The sequence below is a fragment of the Haliaeetus leucocephalus genome, unplaced genomic scaffold (genome assembly GCF_000737465.1).
Source record: "Haliaeetus leucocephalus isolate CR32 unplaced genomic scaffold, Haliaeetus_leucocephalus-4.0 Scaffold235, whole genome shotgun sequence".
Classification (NCBI taxonomy): domain Eukaryota; kingdom Metazoa; phylum Chordata; class Aves; order Accipitriformes; family Accipitridae; genus Haliaeetus; species Haliaeetus leucocephalus.
The window spans coordinates 301,895-324,931 of NW_010972671.1; the positions used below are offsets into that span (position 1 = coordinate 301,895).

Sequence of the window (23,037 nt, forward strand, 5' to 3'; positions counted from 1 at the left end):
CCTGGGGCTGCGCCACTGCTCGGCGCCGGAGGCCGCGCTGGCCCGGGCAGGCCCTGCCCCGCGGCCCCTCCCAGGCCGCGGCCTCGCAGGCAAGTCGCGCTTCCTGGGGGAGCGCTGAGGGTGGGGGGAAGCGGGCTGACCGGCCCCGGCCGGGTAGCGCAGCGGGGATGTGGGTGCCCCCTCGGTGTCAGCCCCGGCGGGAAGCGGGCCGCCTCGTCGGCGTGGATGTTGAAGGAATCCGGAGAGGCCATTTCTGTAAATGGCCACCTCCTCCGTGGCACCTGGGCGTTGGAAACCCCGTGAGGGTATTAAAGGGTGGGGTTACTCGTCCGCTTCGCCGTCGTTTGTATTTATCGTCCTTGTAGAAGCTGACGGCTAAAGTCACAGGTTTTCGGATATCAACTTTAGATGCTTTTTCCTCGTAATTTTGTTCTACGTCAGCTAAGCTACCTTTTACCTCCAGTCAATAAATTTTTTTAAGCAAATAGAGCTTGAAGCAAATTCTATCATAGAATTTTCTTGAGCAAGCGTGTGGTTCATGGTCTGGTGTCTCCTGTATTGTCATCACGCTGGTGATCGTGCCATTTGTGACTTGGGAAATGTTGTCTTAGCGTTCCTGTTTACATAGAGATGCTTATTTTCTGAAGGACACGGACTTAATGTTGTTGCCAGAGCTCTGCTGTAGTGCAGGTGTATTTTGTTACAACCGTAGCTCAGTGTGGTGGTTATAGTCTTCCCTGCTTAATGAACCAGAAAACATTCTTTAAAATCTTTGGTTTAACCCTTATACAAAATTTTGAGAGCAGAGTGGGAGAATGCAGTTTCTTATAGAACAAAGTGTATATGGTTTTGAAGTATTTGAAGACAATTTGGAGTGTTGTCTTTAAAATATCAATGTATTTTTTTAATAAAGGATCTGACTCGGGCAAAGTTTAATTCCATATGTTTTCACTACAAAGTTTGACTCATCATTGTTAACATAGTAGTTAAATTTAAGAACTTAAGTTAGAACATCTAGTTCTATTAAAGCTTTGTGCTTTTTGTAATTTTTTTCCATACATACCTGAAAATTGTACTGTAAGACATTTTATTTATTAGAAAAACTAGGGGTGAATTGCAAAAGTCAAAGAAAATAACAGAGGTTAAAAAACTCAGTCGTGTTATGGTACAGCAACGTAAAGATACTGACTTACCAATCAAGATGTAAGTGCTGAATAGGCTGTTTCAGACCAGTCAAAGCCATATTTTACTTATAGATTAATTTATATGGTGTTTGAAATATAAAAAAAATTTCACTTAGTGTTTTTCTCTTTCATTAATACGGGTGAGCAACCATGAGTTTTAGTTCAGGAATTTTTGTTATAAAGTAGCTACTCTGTAATTTTCAAGGCTTTTCACACTACTGTTTGCATTCAAGTAGCTCAGAAATTCGATATGCTTATGGAGCCAGAATATCATTGATGAATCCTCCATGAGTGAAATTCAACTTCACTGCTGCAGCTCAGCAGATGAAGGGTAGGGTTATGGCAAAGCATGTGTTAAGTGCATATTTGCATTTATCCATCTGCAAGAAAGTTGTCTGTGTTGTACAGGTGTTAAAGGAGAAAATAAGCTTGAGGTCTGGGCAGGGGAGAGGGACTGGTTGGAAGGAAGGAACAGCTTTGGGAGTTTCTGAGGTTAAAATATAAAACAGGAGTTAGAAATGGTCAATGTGATTTAAAAAGTTCAACACTGAATAAGTGCTTTTCCAGGAGATCTGGCAAAGTTTAAATTTGATACTTCTAGTGTGGCTGTTTAGTAGTGAAATTACTGGTTTGCATCAGCTGTTGCAGATTTCAAGGGTAATTTTTAAAATATAAATTTGTTTTAAAGAATTTATAATTCATATTAGGATCCAAAAGATTATGTTTTTTGAAGCTCTTTTTAAATCCAAGGCAGCAATAAGCCTTTTGAGATGTCTGTTTTGAATCCTAGATTGCTTATCAGAAAGCATTAATAACTTCATTAAAGGTTTCAGAAGACTCATCATAGGCATTTTTAATGCCCTAAGTATTGCAAGTAATTCATTCCATTGTGAAATACTGTGTTCCATCTGAGAAGAAGACTTTGAGGGCTGAGTGAAAATGAAGCTTTACAAAACGTGGAAATCGTAACAGCGTCTATTTTTGTAGCTCACAGTATATTCCTAAGAAGGCAAATTAAAGAGCTAAGCTTCAGAAAAACTAGAAGTGTACATTTGCAACTATCTTTTAAAATATGGGTTTGTTAGAAGCCTATGGATTCTACCATTTTTTAAAATACAGATGTTAGTGTCAGAAGCCTATGGATGCTAGCACATACTTGTTTTCAGTGCTATGGGTCCATACAAAAGCCTAGTCCATAAAGAGTAAACATAAAAATTATCCATTATTAACATGCGTAAGTTAGGTTTGTTATATGGTGTGATAGAGAAGTGCAGCAGGAAAATTTTTTTCTCTGATGGCTAGCTGTAAACTTCTTTAATACACAACAGTTAACATCACACTGCATATTCACGCATAACAGCATGAACTGTTTGCCTTTCAGGATGATACCTTTGATGAAATACTGATCTTGCGTTAGAGTGTTTTATAAAGAAATCTAGATTTCAAACCAGATAACTGTTATTTGTAATATTAGAAATGTTATAATTATTTCATTTAGGTTTTGTTCCCATTCTCAGCGTGATGATGACAGTGGTAGCTAATTTGTATTAGTGACTATAAAACTAAGTGTGTGAGGACAAGTGAGACTCTCCAAGTGAAAATTAAAATAAAATGGACATATCAGATGGAACCTGTGCAAATGGAAAAACATAGGGGAAAAACTAAAATATTCAAAGGAGTGCTGGTATTTCTTAATATAATCAGCAAAGTAAGATCAGAAATGTTTTGTTTAACCAGAAGCATGGTCCTTCCAGTTCAGTTTAAGTCTTGATAATCCATAGGTGACCTTAAAGTTTTCCTATTAGTCTCATTTTAATGTAGTAATATTTATTATAGCAGGGATATGAAAGATGCAACAAGAAATTATTCTCAAGATTTCATGTATATGGAGATCTCATCATTCACGCATGATCCTTTATGCTTTCCATTCTTATTTTTGCTGCAAGATAATGGTGTTTTTCAGTATCTTTCCACATACCATTTTTTTCTGGTAAATAAAGTAATGGATGCTGACCATGATTTCAGGATTTTTTGTTTGGGTTTTTGATGTTTATTATGAAAGATTACCTACTATTTAATGAAACCAGCTAATTGATATGTATTGAAATAAAATGTATTTAGACATTAAAACATACTGATATGGTATTCATTCAAATACTAGCCTTGTTATTTTCAGTGTATTTGCATGCTTCAGATGTCAGTGAAAAAGTTGGCTCAACTATGATGTGTATTTAAATTGGTTTGGCAGGAAACACGGTTAGAATATTTAAACACGAAGAAAAATAGCTGGGTACTGGTGCTCTGAGTAATACAATGAAGCTATTTCTTAGTTAATTTTTAACTGAAACCTGCATTTTTAAACCAGGTATCAGCATACGTCATCTATTTTTATGATTTTAGCAGCATATAGAATATAATGGGAGCACTGGTGATTATATAATTCTGGATGCAGACAGCATCGCTGGAGATAGGCAAGAATGGAGGAAGGGTACATTTCTAGTTGCTTGCAGAGAAAGAAAAATTCTATGTCAAAGAGAAAGTAGGGAAGTTGTAAATCAGTATGTTACCTAAACTGGGGAAGAAAATCTCTGTCTACGTTAGTGACATTTATTTGTGCTAGGTTATCCTGGTAAATGAAGCAAAATGGCTTTTATCTCCACTATCCAAACAAGCATGTCAAAAGTAAATATCTGCAATACTGAAAAGTTAAGTGGATTTCTTTGCAATGTCATTTGTGTGTGCTCAGACTTTAGTGTGTAGATTTTAAGATCTATATGCAGTTTGATGGAGTGGATTATTGGTGCTTTTTTTTTTTTTAATATGACCTCTTGGTGCTATTTAGTGTCTTTTTATTGTTTGGTGAGAACTGAGAAAACTAAATTTATTGTTGTCATATTAATATTTTGGAGGTAGTGACAATGATGAATTTTCTTCCCCTTATCCTGCTGATTTTATTTCACCTGCGTTTATTTCAGTTTAAATGTTACGTCTTGAATTTTGCCATGTTAGATGTTCTCCAAGTAAGTGCAGTGTTGTTGCTACAAATAGTACATCTGAACTCTCTTGCAACTCAAGAGTGTATAAATATAAATACCGGAAAGACTGTGAATTGTTGTGCTGTTTTTTGCTTCTTAACCTGAAATGTAAAGCAGTACAGAATTTGTTGTTATGTCTGTGTTTTTTCTTGGATATCATTTGAAATGGCAGACTATCTGAGCCTGTAATAAAGATAATTTTTTCTTGAGCTATTGTCAGTTGTTAAAAAGCTGTTGTCTAAGCCTCACTGAAACCTACCATATTTAAACTCTCACAAACTCTTCTGACTGAAGAGTTTTTCAGTATTTTAGTGCTTTATTTTAGCATCATGTTTCTTCAGTTGGTCAGTATTATCAATTCTTCAGCAAAATAGAGTAGAGCAAGATGTGAGTTTTGAGCGGTTTAGTATGCAATCCCAAAATCTACCAAAGAAAGGGGTGTAATATATTAGTGGCAAAAAGGTATAACACCAGCCTTGTTTTCTGTGTGCCACTTGTTGGGGCTAAGTAGTTTTTCAGTTGGTTTTAAGGAAATAAATTTGTCACCATTGTAACTCAGAGATTTTTTTTGTTTCTTTTCCCCTAACTGATATGTATTATTGCCCACTTAGAGTATATTCTTATTAAATTTAGGAAGGAAAATTTACAAGTGTATAGATAAGATGTATTTACTTTGCTAAGAAGTGATAAAAGAGTAGAGTCATCAGGTTTTCACAATAGTTCTTAATAAACTTTATTATTCTTTCAACAGACCTCTTGTAAGTGTAAACAATGGAGGACCAGGAGAACCAAGTGCAACTCCTCAGTGAAAAGCAGGTGCCTAACTCTGAAAGCGGTTATGTGTGGCATGTCACCGATATGAATCGACTGCAACGTTTCTTGTGTTTTGGTTCAGAAGGTGGTACTTACTACGTCAAGGAGCAGAAGCTGGGCTTTGAAAATGCAGAGGCTTTAATAAGACTGATTGAAGAGGGTAGAGGTTGTGAAGTTGTTCAAGAAATAAAGACATTTAGTCAAGAAGGCAGAGCAGCAAAACAGGAGCCCTTGCTTTTTGCTCTTGCAGTTTGCTCACAGTGTTCTGATGCAAAAACGAAACAAACGGCATTTAAAGCTGTTCCTGAGGTGTGTTGCATACCAACCCATCTCTTTACTTTCATCCAATTTAAAAAAGATCTGAAGGAGGGCATGAAATGTGGCATGTGGGGCCGTGCACTGAGGAAAGCTGTTGCAGATTGGTACAATGGAAAGAATGGCATGGCTGTTGCTTTAGCAGTTACAAAATATAAACAAAGAAGTGGTTGGTCTCATAAAGATCTTCTGAGGTTGTCCCACCTCAAACCTGCCAGTGAAGGTAATAAATTTTTATTTACCTGAAAATACTCTGTTTTAAACGTTTTATACTTATTGTGGAACTATTTTGGAAACCCAAGTACCCTTATAGACTGATGATTTCTTAGTGATGGTATACTGTAAATTGCACCTTAAAAATGTGAGTGGTCATTTCAAAGTTGACCTGTTTATCTTCAAGGTAAACAGAGTTTGTTCCTTCTATTTCTTCCTTATGTCAAGAGAAGATAAAATAATACAATTCCCTCAATTTGTTCCTATTTGCTTACAAATGATTAAATAACACTTTTGTTATTTGGGAAGATCTGTTAGTTTCAAATATGTTAGGGTCCTTACTTCTAAGGAGAATAAGACAGTAATTGAAGCTACTGCTCTAAGTTGTGTGTGATTGACCTTTTTTATAGCTGGTTGGCAGGTCTGAGAATGAAACCTGCTAACTCATTTGCTTGCTAGAATGACAAATGCCAGTATAAAGATGGTAATCATGCTTGGAAAATATTTTTCTTTTCAATAGGAATTGCTATAGTCACTAAATACATTACCAAAGGGTGGAAAGATGTCCAAGAGGCTTACAAAGACAAAGCAGTTTCTGCTGAGACTGAAAAACTCTTAAAGTATCTGGAGGCTGTGGAGAAAGTAAAGCGCACAAAAGATGAATTGGAAGTTACTCATTTAATAGAGGAATATGGTCTAGTTAGAGAGCATCTTCTGACAAACCATCTGAAATCTAAAGAGGTGGGTAAACTTCATTAGCTTTGTATTCTCTTTAGAGTAACACTTTTCAGAGTCTTAAGTCTAGATTTCCATAAAAAATAACCCTCATGCTCTTTTTCAAGTTATTTACCCAGGTAGCTAATTTAAAATAATGAAGATCTTCATATAACTTGTACATTTATTTTAAAATACATTTATTTAATGTACAGATGTCAGTTCTTATAGTTTGGGAATCTTATCTTTTTTTGCCTTCTCTTTCTTTGATCATAGGTTTGGAAGGCATTGCTGAAGGAGATGTCCATTTCTGTCTTGTTGAGAAATTTAGGAAAGCTGACAGCAAATTCAGTGCTTGAACCAAGAGGTTCAGAAGTGGCAATAGTATGTGAAAGACTGAGAAATGAGAAACTGCTAAAAAAGGTAAGAACTTTTTCATAATCAGTGCCAGCCTTTGTGGTTTTTAATCTCTTCCTAAACTGTGTTTCTTAAGGCAACCTCTTTACAAAATAAAAGGGATGTTCTTTGGAGGAAATGTGTGGTTTATTCTTTTAAAAAACTGCGGTGGAATACCTGCACCTTTATTTTGAAAGTTGTATATATAATTTCTCATTTGATATTTTTTTTCCTCCTCTATTTCTGAAACTTTTCTACAAATTAAGTGTATTGACAGCTAGGATCTTTTCTTAAATTAGGGCTGTGGCAAGCTTTGCCTGTTGGGTTCATCCATTGCTTCTGAGTCTTCTAATTTAGAATCAGCAATACAAGCTTAAAAAGTGAGTGGAAGTCACTCATGTAGGATCGATCCTAGGAAATGAATGAAGAAAGTAGCGTAGCAGGTGAGAGGAAAAAGAAGATGGAACAAGGAGACTTTCTCCTTTCAGATTGCTTTACTATCCATCAAAGACGTAAGAAAATAAGAAGTAAAAGAGGGTTCCCCAAAGGGAGAACAGAATTTTCAGGAATTTTATGGGAGATAGAGAACACAAGTGGCTTTTTCTAATAGTTTTGTGAGTTGGGGAGAATTACAATCAGGACACTTCTTCAAGATTATAGTTGAATTGAGAAGAATAGTAGGTCCTTTTTTTCGCCATCCCACTGCTCTTCCCTTTCTCTGGTTTCTTCTTTAATCATACGTAGTTACTGAGGCACTGGAGAAAGCAGAGCAAAGATGGTGGCAATACCTTGATGGAAGAAAGACAAAGGACAGGCATTCAGATTTGCAAAGGTTTGCTGCTGGTAGTGATTAATGACAGAAACTCCCCTTGAGGAAAAAGATAACAAAATGTTGATAAATCAGTAAAGCAAAGATGTGGTTTAGAATATTTAGCATGTGGCAGCCACTGATTTGGTTTATGTAGGGAAAGTAAAAAAAGAAGAAAATGTTTGGACTATCTTCTTATAGTAAGAGGAAAATAAATGCTGTATTCTGAAAGTAGTTTATTTGTCCAGTTGTACTGTATCTGATACAAAACTAGTTTTAAGTTTGTTCTTCTCCTAGCTCAACTCCTTTCCCCTCAGCAGGACAGGGACTTTCTCTTACTGTAAGCCTGTGATAGAAAATAGCAGTGGACAATCACAGGTAAAGCTGTGAAATTTCACCAAAATTCTGGTGATGGCATAAGATAACATTTGGAATTTATTGGAGTATTCTGGCAAGGCAATGAGGTCCATTGCCAGTAACTGACAAGTATCAGTGCATAAAACAGCTGTGTAAAGACTGCATGAACTCTTCAATTAAAGTAACAATATACTAAACCAGAGATTTTTGTAGTAGGATCTTAGTTTTAGTTTGTTACTTTTTTTTTTTTTTTTTTTTAGGATTTCAGATTTTCAAAAACTTAACTGTTGATTTCTTTTGCCTGTAGGGTAGAATACATCCATTCCATATTTTGGTTGCATTAGAAACCTATAAAGCTGGTCATGGAAGCCGAGGGAAGCTTTGGTGGCGTCCTGATGAAGACATTTTAGAAGCTTTAGATGCGTCATTTTACAAAACTCTCAAGGTAATATAGTTCATCAATTTGTTAAGCTTTTTAAGAATTCTCTGTTTTCTGAAAGCTTATTAAATGATCAAGAAAAGTTTGTTGGGTGGATAACAATTTTGAAATTTTATAACAAAAAATCTTAGGAATTGGAATTTTATTAAACAAAGAATCAAAACTTCATGATATATTCAGCTTTTGGCAACATTATTGTCCTAACGTTACCCTGGAAAGAATAAAAAAAGAACCCCACTTCTAGGGTTGAAAGCAGAAGAAGGAAGAAGAAATTAATATATTAATTATGTGTACCTTTTTTCCTTTTAGACAGTTGAACCAACAGGAAAACGCTTCTTACTTGCAGTTGATGTCAGTGCATCAATGACACAAAAAGTTTTGGGCAGCATGCTCAGTGCTAGCACAGTTGCAGCAGCAATGTGTATGGTGAGGCATTACACTTCTTTTATTTATAACTATTTGCAGCTTCGAGCTGCTCTTTTGATACAAAAGTGCTCTAAAGCTGGTTAGAAATCAGAAGGAAACTTATATATAATATTTTTTGGGCACAGAAGATGTGACCTTGTGTGTCACTTGTAGATCAGATGCTTAAAGCTGCTGGCAACCAAATTAAAGAAAGATCAATTTGAAGAAGTTGGTTTCCAGTATAAATCAAAGTGGTCAAGGCTGCTTTTTCACTTATCTTAGTTGAAAATACATTTTAATTTTTTTCAGAAGTATTCATAGAATAATACAGATTGGATTAAGAAATTTTGGGATAATTCTTGTGTGCATTTGAGTTACCAATTATGACCTTTGTATCACGATCACCTTCCCCTCCATTTGACATTCTAAAGCTTCTTGTATATTTATATTATAGAGGAGTCGAACTTTTGTTGGTGTTTAAAAATATTTAGTGTTTTATGTCAGAGGGGGGAGAAGAAATATGAAAGTATTTTTAGTTACAGTATTTAGAGCAGTTAAAACCTCTGATTTTTGCAATGTTTATGTGCAGTAATATTACAGAATATTTGAAGTGTAGAGTGAAGTGTTAGTGCATATCAGGAGCCGTGGTGACTTAAATACAAAAGGATATGTGATGTTGTGTGTGTGGTAGGGAATGCCTTGATTCAGACATTAAAAATTCTGAATAATATAACTAACTTGGTTTTGTCTTCCTCTTTCTCAGGTTGTAGCACGTACTGAGAAGGATTCCCATGTTGTTGCCTTTTCACATGAAATGGTCCCTTGTCCAGTGACAGCTGATATGACGTTACCTCAAGTATTAGTGAAAATGTATGAAGTATGTAAAAAAACAAACAAAAAAACCAACCCAAACAAACAAAAAAAAACCCAAAACAAAACCAAAACACAACAACAAAATAAATTAGGAAATAGTTGTTGCTAATGTCAGAGTTTAGAAGTCTCAGCAGTTACATTGTATTTTCTTTGTAATCGATTCTAGTACTGTGTTTAGTCTGTATCTGTATAGTAAAACACTGGATTTTTTTTCTCCCTTTTATTTAGAGGAAGTCCAGCAAATGTCATTATTTCAACTGCCGGATATTAAACATTGCAATTTAGAGTGGCAGTGTTAGGTCACAATGAGTTAGTTTGAAAAGAATATTTAAAAAAATCAAACAAAAAAAAACCCTGGACAAAACTAAAATGAAATGAGTAAGTGAACTGTTGTTTAACAAAGAAGCCTCTGTGTGTGATAAATCATGAAGCTTACATAAAGAGTAATTTTTCCATATTTTACTAATTTCGTTATTGATGTGTTCCATGTATTATTTTTCTTTTAAGATTCCAATGGGTACCACTGATTGTTCCCTTCCAATGATATGGGCTCAAAAAACTCGGACAGCTGCTGATGTCTTCATTGTATTTACTGATAATGAAACCTTTACTGGAAATACTCATCCCGCAACAGCTCTTAGAGAGTACAGAGAGGTAAATATGCTTCTCACTGTTTATAATTGATGAATACAGTACAAAATAAATACCAGTTCTAAAAATGTTTCAGAGGCTGAACTAGTTGTGGCTTTTTTCAGTAAATAATTATATATTGTTAAAAAATTATATATTCTGCAGTTAGGCAGAATGAGTGCACATATTGCATTAATTGTGCATACTTAAAACCACTGAATTGCTTGGTGCACTGCAGTATCAATGAAAATTTGTTTGGTATTCAGGGAATATATAAATTTCTGCATTCTATATATAATTGATTGAATAAGATTTTTATAGTTCTTACAGAATGAAATTCGGCTCACAGAATTAAATTTAACTTTGATGTCTGCAGTAGATACTACAAAGTTTAAATGAAGTAAGGAAGATAAGCCTGTAGGGAAAGTGTCAATAGGATGAGGTGATAGTATCTTGTGAAGAAAGCTCATTATGCTTTAAAGGGGCTACTCTTAAGCTGTGCAGCTTCAGAATTTTAAAATAGAACTAAGAAAAATACCTTCTCCAAGCACATTGCTATTAGAAACTCTAATTTAATTGGCAAACAATCTTTTATGCTTTGAAGGAACTATTTTTTAAACATCAAAAAATACTTTTTGGCAAGCTTGTATGTATGGACATTAATCTTCATATCATGTCCACTCAGTTGAAGTTAATACCAAAAATTGTTAACTTGCCCACTGTGTTTTAGTTTTCTTAGTTGAGATTAGCTCCCATTCTTAAATTTGTTCTTTAAACAAAGAGGTCCTGTACTCTGGCTTTCATGCCACTTGCTTTGCTTTACCTTACAGGTTATTAACTTGCAAATTCAGCTCATTTAGCAGAATTGTCTAGGCCACAGTTGTTGTATTTGTTCAACCAACATTTGGAAATCCTTGCCTTGGACAAAAACACACTCTGACTCCTATCAGATGATTTGATAATAATTATTGAAAGTTTTTACTCTGAATGAACTTCAGAATAGCAAATGCAATGCTTGCATTTGAAATAATCTATGAATCTTAGTATTGCAGGAAAGTTGTGCTAGTATACCTCATGGTATTTTTTTTCCATTTATTTAAATATATCTACTGCAGGTTAAGTACAATGTTAACAGGCAGTCTGTAATTCTGGTTATGGTGAGATTTGGTCCTCTGGCATGTTTAAGTTACTATATATGTGTGTTCTGATTTTTTTTTTTTTTTTTGTCCTTTCTCTAGAAAATGGGTATTCCTGCTAAATTGATTGTTTGTGGAATGACCTCAAATGGTTTTACGATCGCAGATCCAGATGACAGAGGCATGTTGGATATATGTGGCTTTGATACAGGAGCTTTGGATGTTATTCGAAACTTCACTTTGGATTTGATTTAATTTTCTAGGTGTTTGCTCTTCCCAGTGGGTCCATTGCTGGCAACAGACTTCACCCTGGGAATTCCCAGCCAAATATACTTTATTAGAATATGGCACATTATATATATATCAGAATGTTACGTTTTTGTGAAGGGAAAATAAGAAAAGCAGATGAGAAATCTCTTTTCTCTTTTTTCCTGTTGCACACAATTTAAAATAACAGTGTGAAGTTTGCTAACAGTAGCTACAGGGTTACACAATACATAATTTAATTCATTTATAATAGACTATAAACACTGAGAGATTTTTAATCCCCCCCCCCCCCCGCCCCAGTTGCTGTGGAATGTTTGTTTGCAAGAATAAATTGGTGAATTACTCTTAGGAAAAAAAAGTGGGGTTTTTAATAATGTCAGTTTAACAGCAACTTCGTTGAGAGGGATTTTTCTTTGGGCTTTTTTTAGTCTTTGTATTTTAAACAAATTACTAAGGTTCAACAGTTTCCATTGTTACACTGCAAATCTACAAAACAAGTATTTTCTGGTACGTATGAGACCATGTGACTGTGATGCAACATAAAAGTTAGCCAGTGAAATTTTATACTGATAAAACTGAAAGTGGAAGAGCTTATGCTAATCTTTTTCTATCTAGATTATCATCTGGGGTTTCAGGAGTAAAGTGTAATTCTCTTTAGATAAATTGAGGGGCAGTTGCTGTACAATGCAATTTCAGAAGCACTGTTTTAGAATTAATATGCTTTATAGGAAGTTCTAAAAACTGGTTTTAGTAGAAAAAGACCTTGGAAATGGCTGGGAAGCCACATTCAGTCCGTGTTACAACTTCAGGAAGCATCAGCACACTTTCAGCCAGAAAGATCAACAAGGGCATGTGTCTTGGCCTGCTCTTGAAACCTGAGTGGTAACAACCAGAAACAAAAAGCTACTTTTTCTTCAAAAGAATGCATTCAATGATACAGAAACAATCTTCCTAACAGGAGAGTATTTCATTTTATAAAACCTGTTTGTAAATAAATGTTACTTCTGATTTCGTAAATTAATTCAAGCTAACATTTTTCAAAACTACCTCCAGTTTATAGGGACCAATTCTTAAAAATGTACAGTTGCCTCCTTCATGTTCTCAAAATCTTGTTAAAGAAGTGATTGAAACTGGATTTTTATTTTTTTTTCTAATCTGATAATAAGAGTGTGAGTCAATAAGGAGAAAGCTAGTGAATATCTTATCACTTTGGAACAGGAGTTGATAGCAATTCATGTGTATATGTATTTAATTCTCTGTGTGTGTTTTTATATATGTGTGTATAGGGGGGAAGTTAAAAGATCTCTTTAGCAGATCACAATCTTAGAAGAAGAGAAAAGTTTTTTAGTGATGCTTTTACAACTTCTCCTAAGACATATGTATGCCAGTCTCTTTTATGCTAATTCTGGCTGTTTTAAACAGTGAATTTGATGTTAATTTGAAAATAATTGCAATTTATAAAAATAACCCAGTTGTGGTAAATGACATGTAAGACCATATTTTTCTGCCTAAAACCCAAGCTTTTAAATGTAAAATTTGAGTTCATATTATACTTTTGATACTTGTAACACTTTTCATTATGCCTCATACATATTGATTATAAATTCAAAGCTCTCATTCTGTAGGATGGATATCTCTTTTGGTGCTAAAATGTGAGGTGACATGTTACTGAAGGTATTCTGCTACATACTTATACTCTACCTTAATGAATAAATCAAAACAGTGAAGGAAGCCTTTTCTGACATTAAAACCATGGCTTAAAGAATTGATGGTAGGAATGTTACCTTTCAGCGGACATGAATGTAGTTACTTCTGAATCATCACTGCTCTTAACGATACCGCTCTGATAGAATGCTTGAAGAATACAGGACTGCCACCACCTTGTCAGGTGACATCTAGAAAAAACAAGTGTTCCTATAAAAGCTGAGACATAGCACTTTGAGTTTGAAAAAAGAAAATTAGCCATTTCTTATGAAAATTTTCTTACCACTTTTAGTCTCCTTTCTAAATAAACACCATGAATATGGGGAGTTAACTCATTTGCTCAATACATGTTAATAATTATTTCAAGTAAATGCACTGATGTTTTGGGCTTGGTTTCGGTAGTAATGTGTTTTAAATTACACAAGTCAAACATCTGATTAGGTGTTTCCTTCTAAGCTAGAGATGTTGAAAATAACTGATAAGTATCTTTTGCAAGTACTTTTTCTTATTTGGAGTAGTATTTGTGAAGTAATAGGAAATACTTTGGACTAAATATAAAATGAAAACTTAAACAGGTATTTCAAGTAACTTTGTGCAGTTAATTGCAAAAATTTACTGCAAGTAAAAGATTAGACTAGTTACTAACAGATTGAATGAACGGTTATAGTAGTGTTGCATCTTTGAAAGCGTTTCAGTTTAAAATACAGTTCCTTGAACTAGAGTGTAAGTGAAGATGAACTTTTCAGTAGAACTTATAGAAAATGTAGCTCCCTGTAACTATTGACACTGGATAGCTATGCACCATGTTAAAGATAGTCATCCATGCTGGAGTACATAATATGCTCCTAAATATTTACCGTATCTCTGTACTAAAAAATCTTGTTAGAATTAGAATATTCTAAGTGGTTTGGTTATCTGAATCTGATGTAAAACTAGCACCAATGAGATCATGTTGTCATCTGTTCCTCCTTTAACATTTTCATAGAAAGGGGAAACTGAAGTAAATGCTGACAGCTGAAACTTTATAGTATGGTGACCTTTGTTTCTGTCTGGTTTTGTTACTATCTTACAGTAAGGGGCATAGAAGAATGATGCTGCATATTCTTTTTCCATAGACTGGATCTTTTGTATCTGCCCGTATACTGAATTTTAGGGGACAGCATGACTCATTTGCCATAATACAAATTTATCCTGATTTTAGTCTTTAGTTATTAAACTGATAATTTCCAAAACCAATATCTGGACATCTAAAGAGGCAATAATTACTGCAGTGTTTGGGGGGAAAAAAAAAAAAGTGAGCTAAGACAAAGTATTAAGCTTAAGCATTAGTTCAGTAAACAATAAATAACCTACCCTTTCACCAAAGAGGAGACACTGACTCTTTCAAGTTAGTAGTGGTGTTTGCATTGGAGGAACACTTTGACTAACAAAACAAAAATGGGGCTATAATTGTGCATTGCAATTTACCAGTAAAAATTGAACAGGGACAAGTTTAAAGATAGTCAATTTTATTCAAAACATTAATTAAAAAAAAAAAAGTCTAAATGCAGAATGCAGTTGTAGACTGGGTGAATGCAAGTTTCCTGATATCTAACAGAATTAATAGGCTTTCAGTTTGACTGCCATTTCACTGTGACCCCCTTAACAATTCTTCAATATTACACTATTATGTCTAAGACTACAATGTTCAGGCACTTTAGCTTTAAGAAAGAAGAAAAGGATGTAATGTTTGGAAGCACAGCAGAGGTAAAACATTTTTCTGTAATGAATGAACATCAAAGGTCAGGTTTCTTCATGGAAGGGATACAGTCGACAATGTGGAGAGGGCAGAAGGCACACAAGTTTTCTTAAAAATCATGCAATGCATACATCAGCATTATGTAATAAATTGAATCAAGACAGTAATAATTTTGCCAAGAAACAGAATTTCGTGTCAGGAATTTTAGACCTGTAGCAAGGAGGAGGAGAGTTTGGGATGCTTGTAGAATTAGATTACAGGCAAAATATGGGTTCTTCACCTACAATCCTATGTGTTTAAAAAAGTGAAGTCTAAAAGTAGGTGTAGATCTGAAGTCAGCAGGGCCAGTCTAAGTGCCCACTATGTGAATAGGGCCACTAATAACTGGCCCTATAATACCTTGCTGCTTAATACCACTGTTAAACCTGTTTGTTAAACATAAGTCATTGGGGGGGTTGTGTTGGTTCATTTTCACTGTTGTTGTCTAATTTAGGCTGATAAATGGGTATGGCTTTAAAAGGCTATTCAAGGAAGTATATATTCTTGGCTTTAAGAATACATCAGCAGTTTTGGAAATGTATTTTAATAATGCCTCTGTCTGTAAAAACACTTAGGAAGGCATTTTTCTCTATTGCAAGATGCTGTGCTGCTTAATCACGTACCTAACTCATAGCCGCTGTACCAGAAGCATTAGTATTGGTTCCATTTATTTTGTTTCTTGTATTACCTTTTTGCTTTGCCCTTCCTTTTCGCGGTTACTGTTGGCTTTTTTTCTCCTCTCCCATCTCCTTGTCACCTCAGGCCTATATTTTAATCTCTTTTCACATGCAAGCTTTGGTCCATTCCTTTTTTTTTCCCCTCTCTCCTTCTGCCTTCTCGCTGTCATTGAGCATGCTAGCTTAGCTAAATAACTCAGACCAGAACTGATGTCATAGTATTTATCTTAATTTTAAGAAACTGGATAATTTTTTTCTTTCCTTTGATTATATAAATCTCTTACAAAACATGTAATTTGCTGTATCTATCAGATTTTTTGGTAAAACTTAGTGTAAAGATAAGTGACAAAAGTATACTTTATTTACAAAAATCCAACATCTGTGTTTTGAATGCGTGTTTTATTTTTATAAAGTAACCACTTAAAATTGGCTTTTCAAATTTAAAGCTTTTTTCCAGAATTAGTTCAGTGAGTTGGAACTTTCCATTCTGTTAAATATTATCAAGCTGCTATTCTATGTAGAATTAGGGAAACATTTAAATTAATATTCTGGATAAATAGGCAGCTTCTTTGCAGTATTGATTAGAGAAAATCTTCAAAGAATAGGATGTAGAAGTAAACCTAAGCAAAGAATCATTTGTCTTGCTTGTGCTTTTAATTTTTTTTTAAGCATTTCATTAGTTTATAGGTTTATTTTGCTATTTGCAGCAGTTCATAGTGGACAAATACGCTGTAAGCTGTTTTAATGACTTTACTGCTGGAATGGTAGAGATTTCATCTTGCTGTGACACAGTATAGTGTACAACATTGCTGAGTAAGTTATGGGGGAGAGGTAAAACACTAGGACAGTGTATTATATATGTGCTGCTCTGAGAGCTAAGATTTAAGATCAGCTAATTTCAGCAGAAGGTATAGTGTCTTTAAATATGGGTGCTTACATTTGGATTTATAATTTTGATATTGTAAAGTGTGGTTTCTTTAGGTATTTCTGCATTCTGAATTTAAGTTTATATATATTTGCATATATATGTGGTATGTTAAGAACTTTTTACAAATGCTTCATTGATAAATAATGAACATAAATAGCTGTTTTCCTAATGTTACCAGCTTTTCAGAGTTAAGCACAACTAGTTACAAATAAAATGTCTTTTCTGTTACATTCTCCTATAAAAGTGCAGTTCTACTCTTTAAAAATGAGTCATATAAAAAAGCAACAGATGAGCACATTTACAGCTCTGTCTGGTTAATTAAGTAATTTGATGTTTGTTTTCAGCTTCTTATGCTTCGTGGGAGCATGGTATTTAAGCTGATGTGAGCAGGTATGTCTAAAGTGTAACTACAGAATCTTTTAGTGGATAATTTTTAATATTCAGATCCCAGGGAAAGCATTATTTTAAGATAAAAAGCTTTGTCCTGGAGACAATGCTAAGCAAAAAATATGGAAATTTTTAATTACTATTTTTGAGTCCCTCCCCCCCTTTTTTTTTTCCAGAGTAGAACCACACTTTTAACAGCCATATCATGTTTAAGTAAGTTAACCATAACATGGCTTTGTGCCATCCAATAATGAAGGCACTGTCTTGCTGCTACTTTCTATGAAATGATACAAAAATTCATGAGAAACTATTTGGATAGGGAGCTTTAATATGGTTAAAAAGAAACGTAATTAACCCTTTGAGTGCCTTAAGACATATCTTCTTTAATAAATGGGCACTCACTTGGATCTGCGGGCATACGGCATGTTTTCTCAACAGTTGGGATAGAATAATTGCCTTAAGTGACAATGCCCTGGGATTTCTGAGACTTAGAACTCAAAGGGTTATTTTAGACTACTGTTTTGGGACTTTTTTTTTTTAAAACAGGGAACAAAATGAAAAGGTCTTTCTTTGAAAAATTCCTTTGCATACTATTATTATTATATGATGGATTTACCAGCTTTCAGGTGCAAAATTATTGTTAATCTGAGGAAACATAACTGGCCTAAGAATTCTACACAGAGAAAAAGAATACTTGGTTACCACTGTATGTGCAAAATAAATTGCTTTATTAAGTATAAATTTAGAGATGCACATTTGTGTGTCTTTACCTTGATAAGCATGTCCCTGTAAACAAAATTTTAATAAGGCAGCAATGAAAGTAGCAAAATACAGTAAACCTCAATAATAAAAATATAATAAGGTCAGTGTGTTTAATTAGCTCATTACATGTTGAAGATGCACAGTTCAGACAACTATATACTAAAGACTTTCTACAAATGGTGCAGTTCAAACTTATTCAAACCTGCATCACAAAAACGAAGCTGTCAAATTTAAGTGATGCTCTTATGGTCCTAGTTATCTGTAGTTGAAGATAAGTGTGACACTTTTTTCCCTTGAGGGGAAAAAAGTAGTTTAGGTGCATGCAGCGCTGAAAACAGTGGAAATAACAGGAGTGTTATTCACAAGAAGTGAATAAAAATTCATTGACTAATGGTTTTATTCTGAACTGTGCACCTTTAGTAATGTAATGGTCCCTCTTACTGAAGAATGGGATATAATTTTCTACTTGCACCTAAACTTTCTTCAAATAACTAAGAGTCTTGACACTGCCTGGTCTGGCTTTGGATGTACATTTTACTGAAACTATTGAATTTAGACAGTTCTTTTAAACATCTAACTGCAAGTTAAAATTGCTAGTAAACTGCATTCTGACTGTAGAATTTAAGTACTAAATAAACTCTATGCATATTAGACCTATTTTACGTGGTCTGAAATTTCATAACAGTGTTGGATTGATCATAATGTAGTTTGTAACTGCACAGTTTAGTGACAGCAAGCTGTCTGGTTCCCCTAGGCTATTTCTGAATGACACTGTATAGACTGATACTTCATAGTGCAGGGTGAAGATGAAAGCAATTACCTACCTCTCTAAAGGTGCAAGACTCTTTATTCCCTTTTCTGTAGCAACTGGACAGACAATTTGGTAGCTAGGTGATCAGTCACTGAAATGTAAGAGAGGCAGACATGCATACAGCAATATTGCTACAAACTTGTTTTGCTTCCTGCTTTCTTCACAATTACAATTTTAACATTCAGAGAAGAATTAAACTTAAAGGAACCATTAAATCAGACTGACCATTTATTGTAACTCTTGGAACAAAGCTAGAGAGCAAGCTAATTTGCAGAAAAAAAAAATACAGGATTCTTCTTGTACAGTTTATACTTCTCTGAAGCATAGTACCAGGATGTAACAGCAATAAGATGACATCACTATCTCACACTTAGAGCCTCAAGAGTTACATAATGTTTTTTAATCACCATTTTTGTTGTGGTAAAGCTAAGGCAAGGACACCAAGTAATTTGCCAAGTCCATAAAGTCTGTGTCATTTGAGAATGATCTACGATTCAGAAATCCATGGCTTGGAAGTTGTTGAGTCCAGCTGATAGTGTATCTTTGTGATCTTCTAACTTGTCTGAAATTCTGTTTGTACAAAGAAAGACTAAGCTAAGCTAGATGGCTGTTGAGGATTTTCTTTTCACTTGACATTGATGAACTAATGGAAGCAGTTTGCCTTCCTCATGAAGCCTTTGAGTATCTGTAGCACCTCCAACAAAAGTCCCATTGACAAACACTCTCGGGACCTATCAAGAAGATGAAAATTGCATTAGTTACTTCTTGGAAAAGAGATAAAAATCTAAGCAAGCCCACGTGGACTCGAGTATATACACAGTAGTTATGTCCTTACATGTGCATATTTAATATTACTGTACAACTCATACATTCCCATAATATTTAGAGATGGGAAACTTTGTTCACATGCCCCTCAGAAGTGGGATAAAGTCACTGTACGGAAAATAGTAATAAACCGAGTCAAGTGAGACTATATAAAATTAAGAAATTACAACACAAGTGTTAAACACAATGGATTAAATATACCTATACAAATTAAAACTGACTTTGGTACTTCAATTATCTTAGTGGCAGTATGGAAACAATCACCTCAGAGGGATAGCCAGAGGGTCTCAAGAGGAAGAGACGGTACAGAACCCTTCTGCAGTACCTTGCCTTTAACTTAGGAGCTTGTATCTCAAGTTGACTTGTCTCAAAAAAATGAAGAACTTGATATGTCATAACCCATAAGGAACGTGTGTAGTGTAAGTTCTTACTCTGATGGTTACATATAAGAAAATATACTTACTGTTCTGCCACCAGTCATCTGTTCAAGAATGTCCTGGAACTGACTTCCATTTGTATTCATGTCCAGTTCTACAGCTGTATAATTTACATTCATATCCTCAAAAAGTTTTTTTGCCATTTTGCAGTAGAAGCATGTTGTTTTAGAGAAAATCACCACACAGTTGTCTGAAATAATCTTCTGTAAATCCAAAAGAACGTTCAAGTCAGTGTGCTTTGATTTTAAGTCAGTGTATTTTAACAGTATTGAACAGTCAAGACAACAAAGAAGTTTAAAATCTGCTATTATGGTAACAAATACAGGATAATTACTCTGTAAAAAGCTTTTTGAGGTATTTTTAACGGGGACAACTGAGGAGTTCACAGTCATGCTACAGTGATGGCGGGCTACTTCTGAGGAATCTTCCAAAACACTGTACTTTATTCTCAGTTTTTTAAGGTAAAGTGAAAAGCTAGTTCAGCTTCTAAAATTTTACTACTTCTAATCTAGAGCCACAAGAATCTTAAGGTGAGGAATGAACTACTCTTCTCCCAAAACAAGGAGCAGAATGGTGACTTCTATCAAGGCATCTGTCAGGAAGATACCATCACCTATATGGTGGGTGCAAAACATACCCACCACCACATTTGTTCTGAAGACCTCTATGGTGGCCTAGCACATCCTTTAGGGATGCATCCCATACTTTCACATCAGCATAAAAACTGCTTCCTACCTAACTACCAAGAAAGTCAGATTCTCGACCTCAAAAAGTGCAGTTGCACTTGGCCAGATCCCAAAGAGCATCTGCACACAAGTGCAGTACGCAGTGACATGCAACTTCAGCAGTTTGCAGAACTACATGGAAGATAAAGTGACTTCTGCTCCACTGAAGCTTTTCAGTAAAAGGTATGTTCTATTCTTGGTGCAGAATACCAGGAATCAGTTAAAAAAATTAGCAGTATTTGACTTTCAGGAATGCTATGACCTTCTCGTGGGAGCAGAGACATAAAGGAGGGTTGGCATTAACAATCTCTACCAGAAGTGGTGCTGGCACCTCTGAAGCTGTGTATGGCCTGCACTTTGGCTCCAAAATGAGCAGAATGATTGTGGAGCATGTGGTTTGACTGCCATGCAGTGGTGCCAGCCCTGAACCCTCTTGTGCTCTGCAGTCACAGACCTCCTACAGTCTGCCAAACAAGCTGCATCTCCTTGAATTACATAGTACAGCTTTCCTTGTCCGTAAGGCAAATGGAACGTGCCAGGGGCAAGCAGAGTGACAAAAAGGGTTCCGAGTGAGAGAAAGGAATACTCGTATTACTTTGCTGTAAATTCAAAGTGATTTCAGGCTGTCCTTTAGTATCAGTAAGTGTACTTTAAAAAGCTCTTTAAATGTTTACTTTACTCGATACTAGTCATTTTACAAGGTTCAATCCTCAGTATTGATAGCAGTACTGAATTTGAGTAGAGGTCTTAAAAGATGTAAAATGGATGCAGCCTAGGAAGATCAGGTTCCAGGGCTGTGCATAAACAATGCTGCCAGTAATAAACATAAAAATCACGTTCAAGATGCAAAACTATTTACAGAATTTCTTAGTATAAATCAGAAAAGCTTTTAAGTAACTGTGTCTTTTAGAAATGTTGAAAATAAGAATTGCATAAATAATGTTACCTGTATTTGATTCACAGCAGCATCATTAGACAACCCTATGGAAGTAGGCAGACTATTCTCCATTCTAAAACTAAAAAGAAATTAAAGTCAGATATTCGAGCTTTCAAACAATGACACATTTCATAGTTCACAAAAGTTGGCTTCATACTGTTTTGTTTTAATATTTAATGTACAGGCAAGTTTACTTCAGCTGCGATGCCTACAGTCATACCAGTCCTCACATGCCTGCAGGGAGATGCAAATAAAGAGATGGACGTTGCAGACTATAAGAATAACCAAAAAGGCTGCCTTTGCAAGAGAAATAGTTGTTTTTCCCCCAGTGACAATACAAATACAAGTGTCAAATCTGACTCTAACAGAAGGGACCACGCTCGTTTTCATCAAAGGAGCGGTCCCTCCAGCGTGCCGCTCCGAGGCCTGCACGTCCCGATGCCATCGGGCCCCAGCCGCAGGCGGCCCTGGCACCCGCCGCTCCGCTCCCCGGAGGGCCACTTCCTCCCAGGACGAGCGTTCAAAAACCACGAAGACAGAAAGCAAGCCCCGTCCCCTCGGGCTCGACCCAGGCCCAAAGTTCCAGCGCCGGCGCAGAGCTAGCTCGCTCGCTCGCTCCTACCAACCGACCGACGCCGCCGTCCCAGCGCCGCCGTCCCAGCGCCCTCTGCAGGGCCATGGCCGCCAAGAGGAAGGGGCGGGGCTTCTCGCAGTCCTCACGGCGGTCCGACCCCACTCGCAGGCCCCCCGCACCGCCTCCCAGGGGAGCGCGGGGCTCCCCGCCGCGCTGCCGGTGTTTTGAGGCGTCGTGTGGCGGGCAGCACCACCCCGCCCCGCCGGTCTGTCGCTCTGTCCCTCGGATGAGGGCCCTGCTAGCGGCAGTGTCGGAGGTGGAGGCAGCCCAGTAGCAGGCTGCCGGGGGGAAAGTAGCGCCTCCGGAGCGGGGAAGAGAGCGGTGCGGCGGCGGGGCCAGCTCCCGGAGGCGGTGGTACCCGTCCTGCGGGGACGGTCCCTAGGGGCCGGTGCGCCTGGCATCCGCGGCGGGTTCTTCGATACTGGTGCTACCAGTCGGGATACAGGTGGTGACAGACTGTTTTTCTGAGGAAAAACCGTTCTGGAATTGCGACGTCGGGCTAGTAAAGACGCTCGGAAGCGCTGCTGTCAGCGGGATGGCGGTTTGGAGAGGGGATTAAAGATGGGACGGAATTCCTGGAGGTCCCGGGGCGACTTCTGGGGCGGGGGGCGGGGAGGGTGGGTCTTCTGCCTTTTGTGGCTGACTCCCAGGTGCTAAGGTTTCGGCCGTGCCTTTCCTTTGTCAAATGTAAAACTAACTTTAAATCTGCTCTGTCAGCATTTCTGTTGCCCTTTTTTCTTTACGTTTCTTTCCTGCCTGCAGCTATTCAAATATGCAGAAACTTACCCATGAAGCAGGAGTGTTCCCAGACAACAAAGAATGTGCTGAAGGATAATGAACTCGGCCTG

The 23,037-nt window shown here is 36.5% G+C and overlaps 2 protein-coding genes across 4 annotated transcripts in view; one reads left to right on the top strand and one right to left on the bottom strand.

Moving 5' to 3' along the window:
• The window catches only part of TROVE2 (TROVE domain family, member 2), a 13,205-nt gene extending 476 nt beyond the window's left edge, over nt 1–12,729 (top strand). The window contains exons 2-9 of one of the 2 annotated variants that reach the window (XM_010568005.1): nt 4,971–5,570; nt 6,081–6,301; nt 6,551–6,697; nt 8,143–8,280; nt 8,584–8,700; nt 9,443–9,556; nt 10,060–10,206; nt 11,421–12,729. In XM_010568005.1, the coding sequence (XP_010566307.1) occupies nt 4,991–5,570; nt 6,081–6,301; nt 6,551–6,697; nt 8,143–8,280; nt 8,584–8,700; nt 9,443–9,556; nt 10,060–10,206; nt 11,421–11,573 (1,617 nt within the window). In that variant the 5' untranslated portion in view covers nt 4,971–4,990 and the 3' untranslated portion in view covers nt 11,574–12,729. Of the gene's footprint in view, nt 1–4,970; nt 5,571–6,080; nt 6,302–6,550; nt 6,698–8,142; nt 8,281–8,583; nt 8,701–9,442; nt 9,557–10,059; nt 10,207–11,420 lie in introns of those variants that run through there. The other variant, XM_010568007.1, reaches the window with a different exon arrangement.
• A 4,501-nt stretch (nt 12,730–17,230) lies between these two features.
• GLRX2 (glutaredoxin 2) lies at nt 17,231–22,185 on the bottom strand. 2 transcript variants are annotated; one of them, XM_010568010.1, is made up of 4 exons: nt 21,565–22,185; nt 19,920–20,096; nt 19,039–19,362; nt 17,231–18,722 (listed from the first exon to the last, which is right to left on the bottom strand). In XM_010568010.1, exons 1-3 carry the CDS (start codon nt 21,625–21,627, stop codon nt 19,231–19,233), a joined length of 372 nt encoding a protein of 123 aa, XP_010566312.1. In that variant the 5' UTR covers nt 21,628–22,185; the 3' UTR covers nt 17,231–18,722; nt 19,039–19,230. The 2 variants fall into 2 exon arrangements, with proteins under 2 accessions (XP_010566312.1, XP_010566313.1); XM_010568011.1 differs by lacking the exon at nt 17,231–18,722 and having other exon boundaries at nt 18,923–19,362; nt 21,565–21,634; nt 21,922–22,185.
• Nucleotides 22,186–23,037: the final 852 nt, after the last annotated feature.

What these genes read in the sequence shown, in the direction of transcription:
- GLRX2 (XM_010568010.1), bottom strand. Translation starts at nt 21,627, where the DNA reads ATGGAGAATAGTCTGCCTACTTCCATAGGGTTGTCTAATGATGCTGCT. An exon ending in CTGCTGTGAATCAAATACAG is followed by an intron (nt 20,097 to 21,564) that starts GTAACATTATTT and finishes TTGGATTTACAG; the next exon opens with AAGATTATTTCAGACAACTG. An exon ending in AGATGACTGGTGGCAGAACA is followed by an intron (nt 19,363 to 19,919) that starts GTAAGTATATTT and finishes TCTTCTTGATAG; the next exon opens with GTCCCGAGAGTGTTTGTCAA.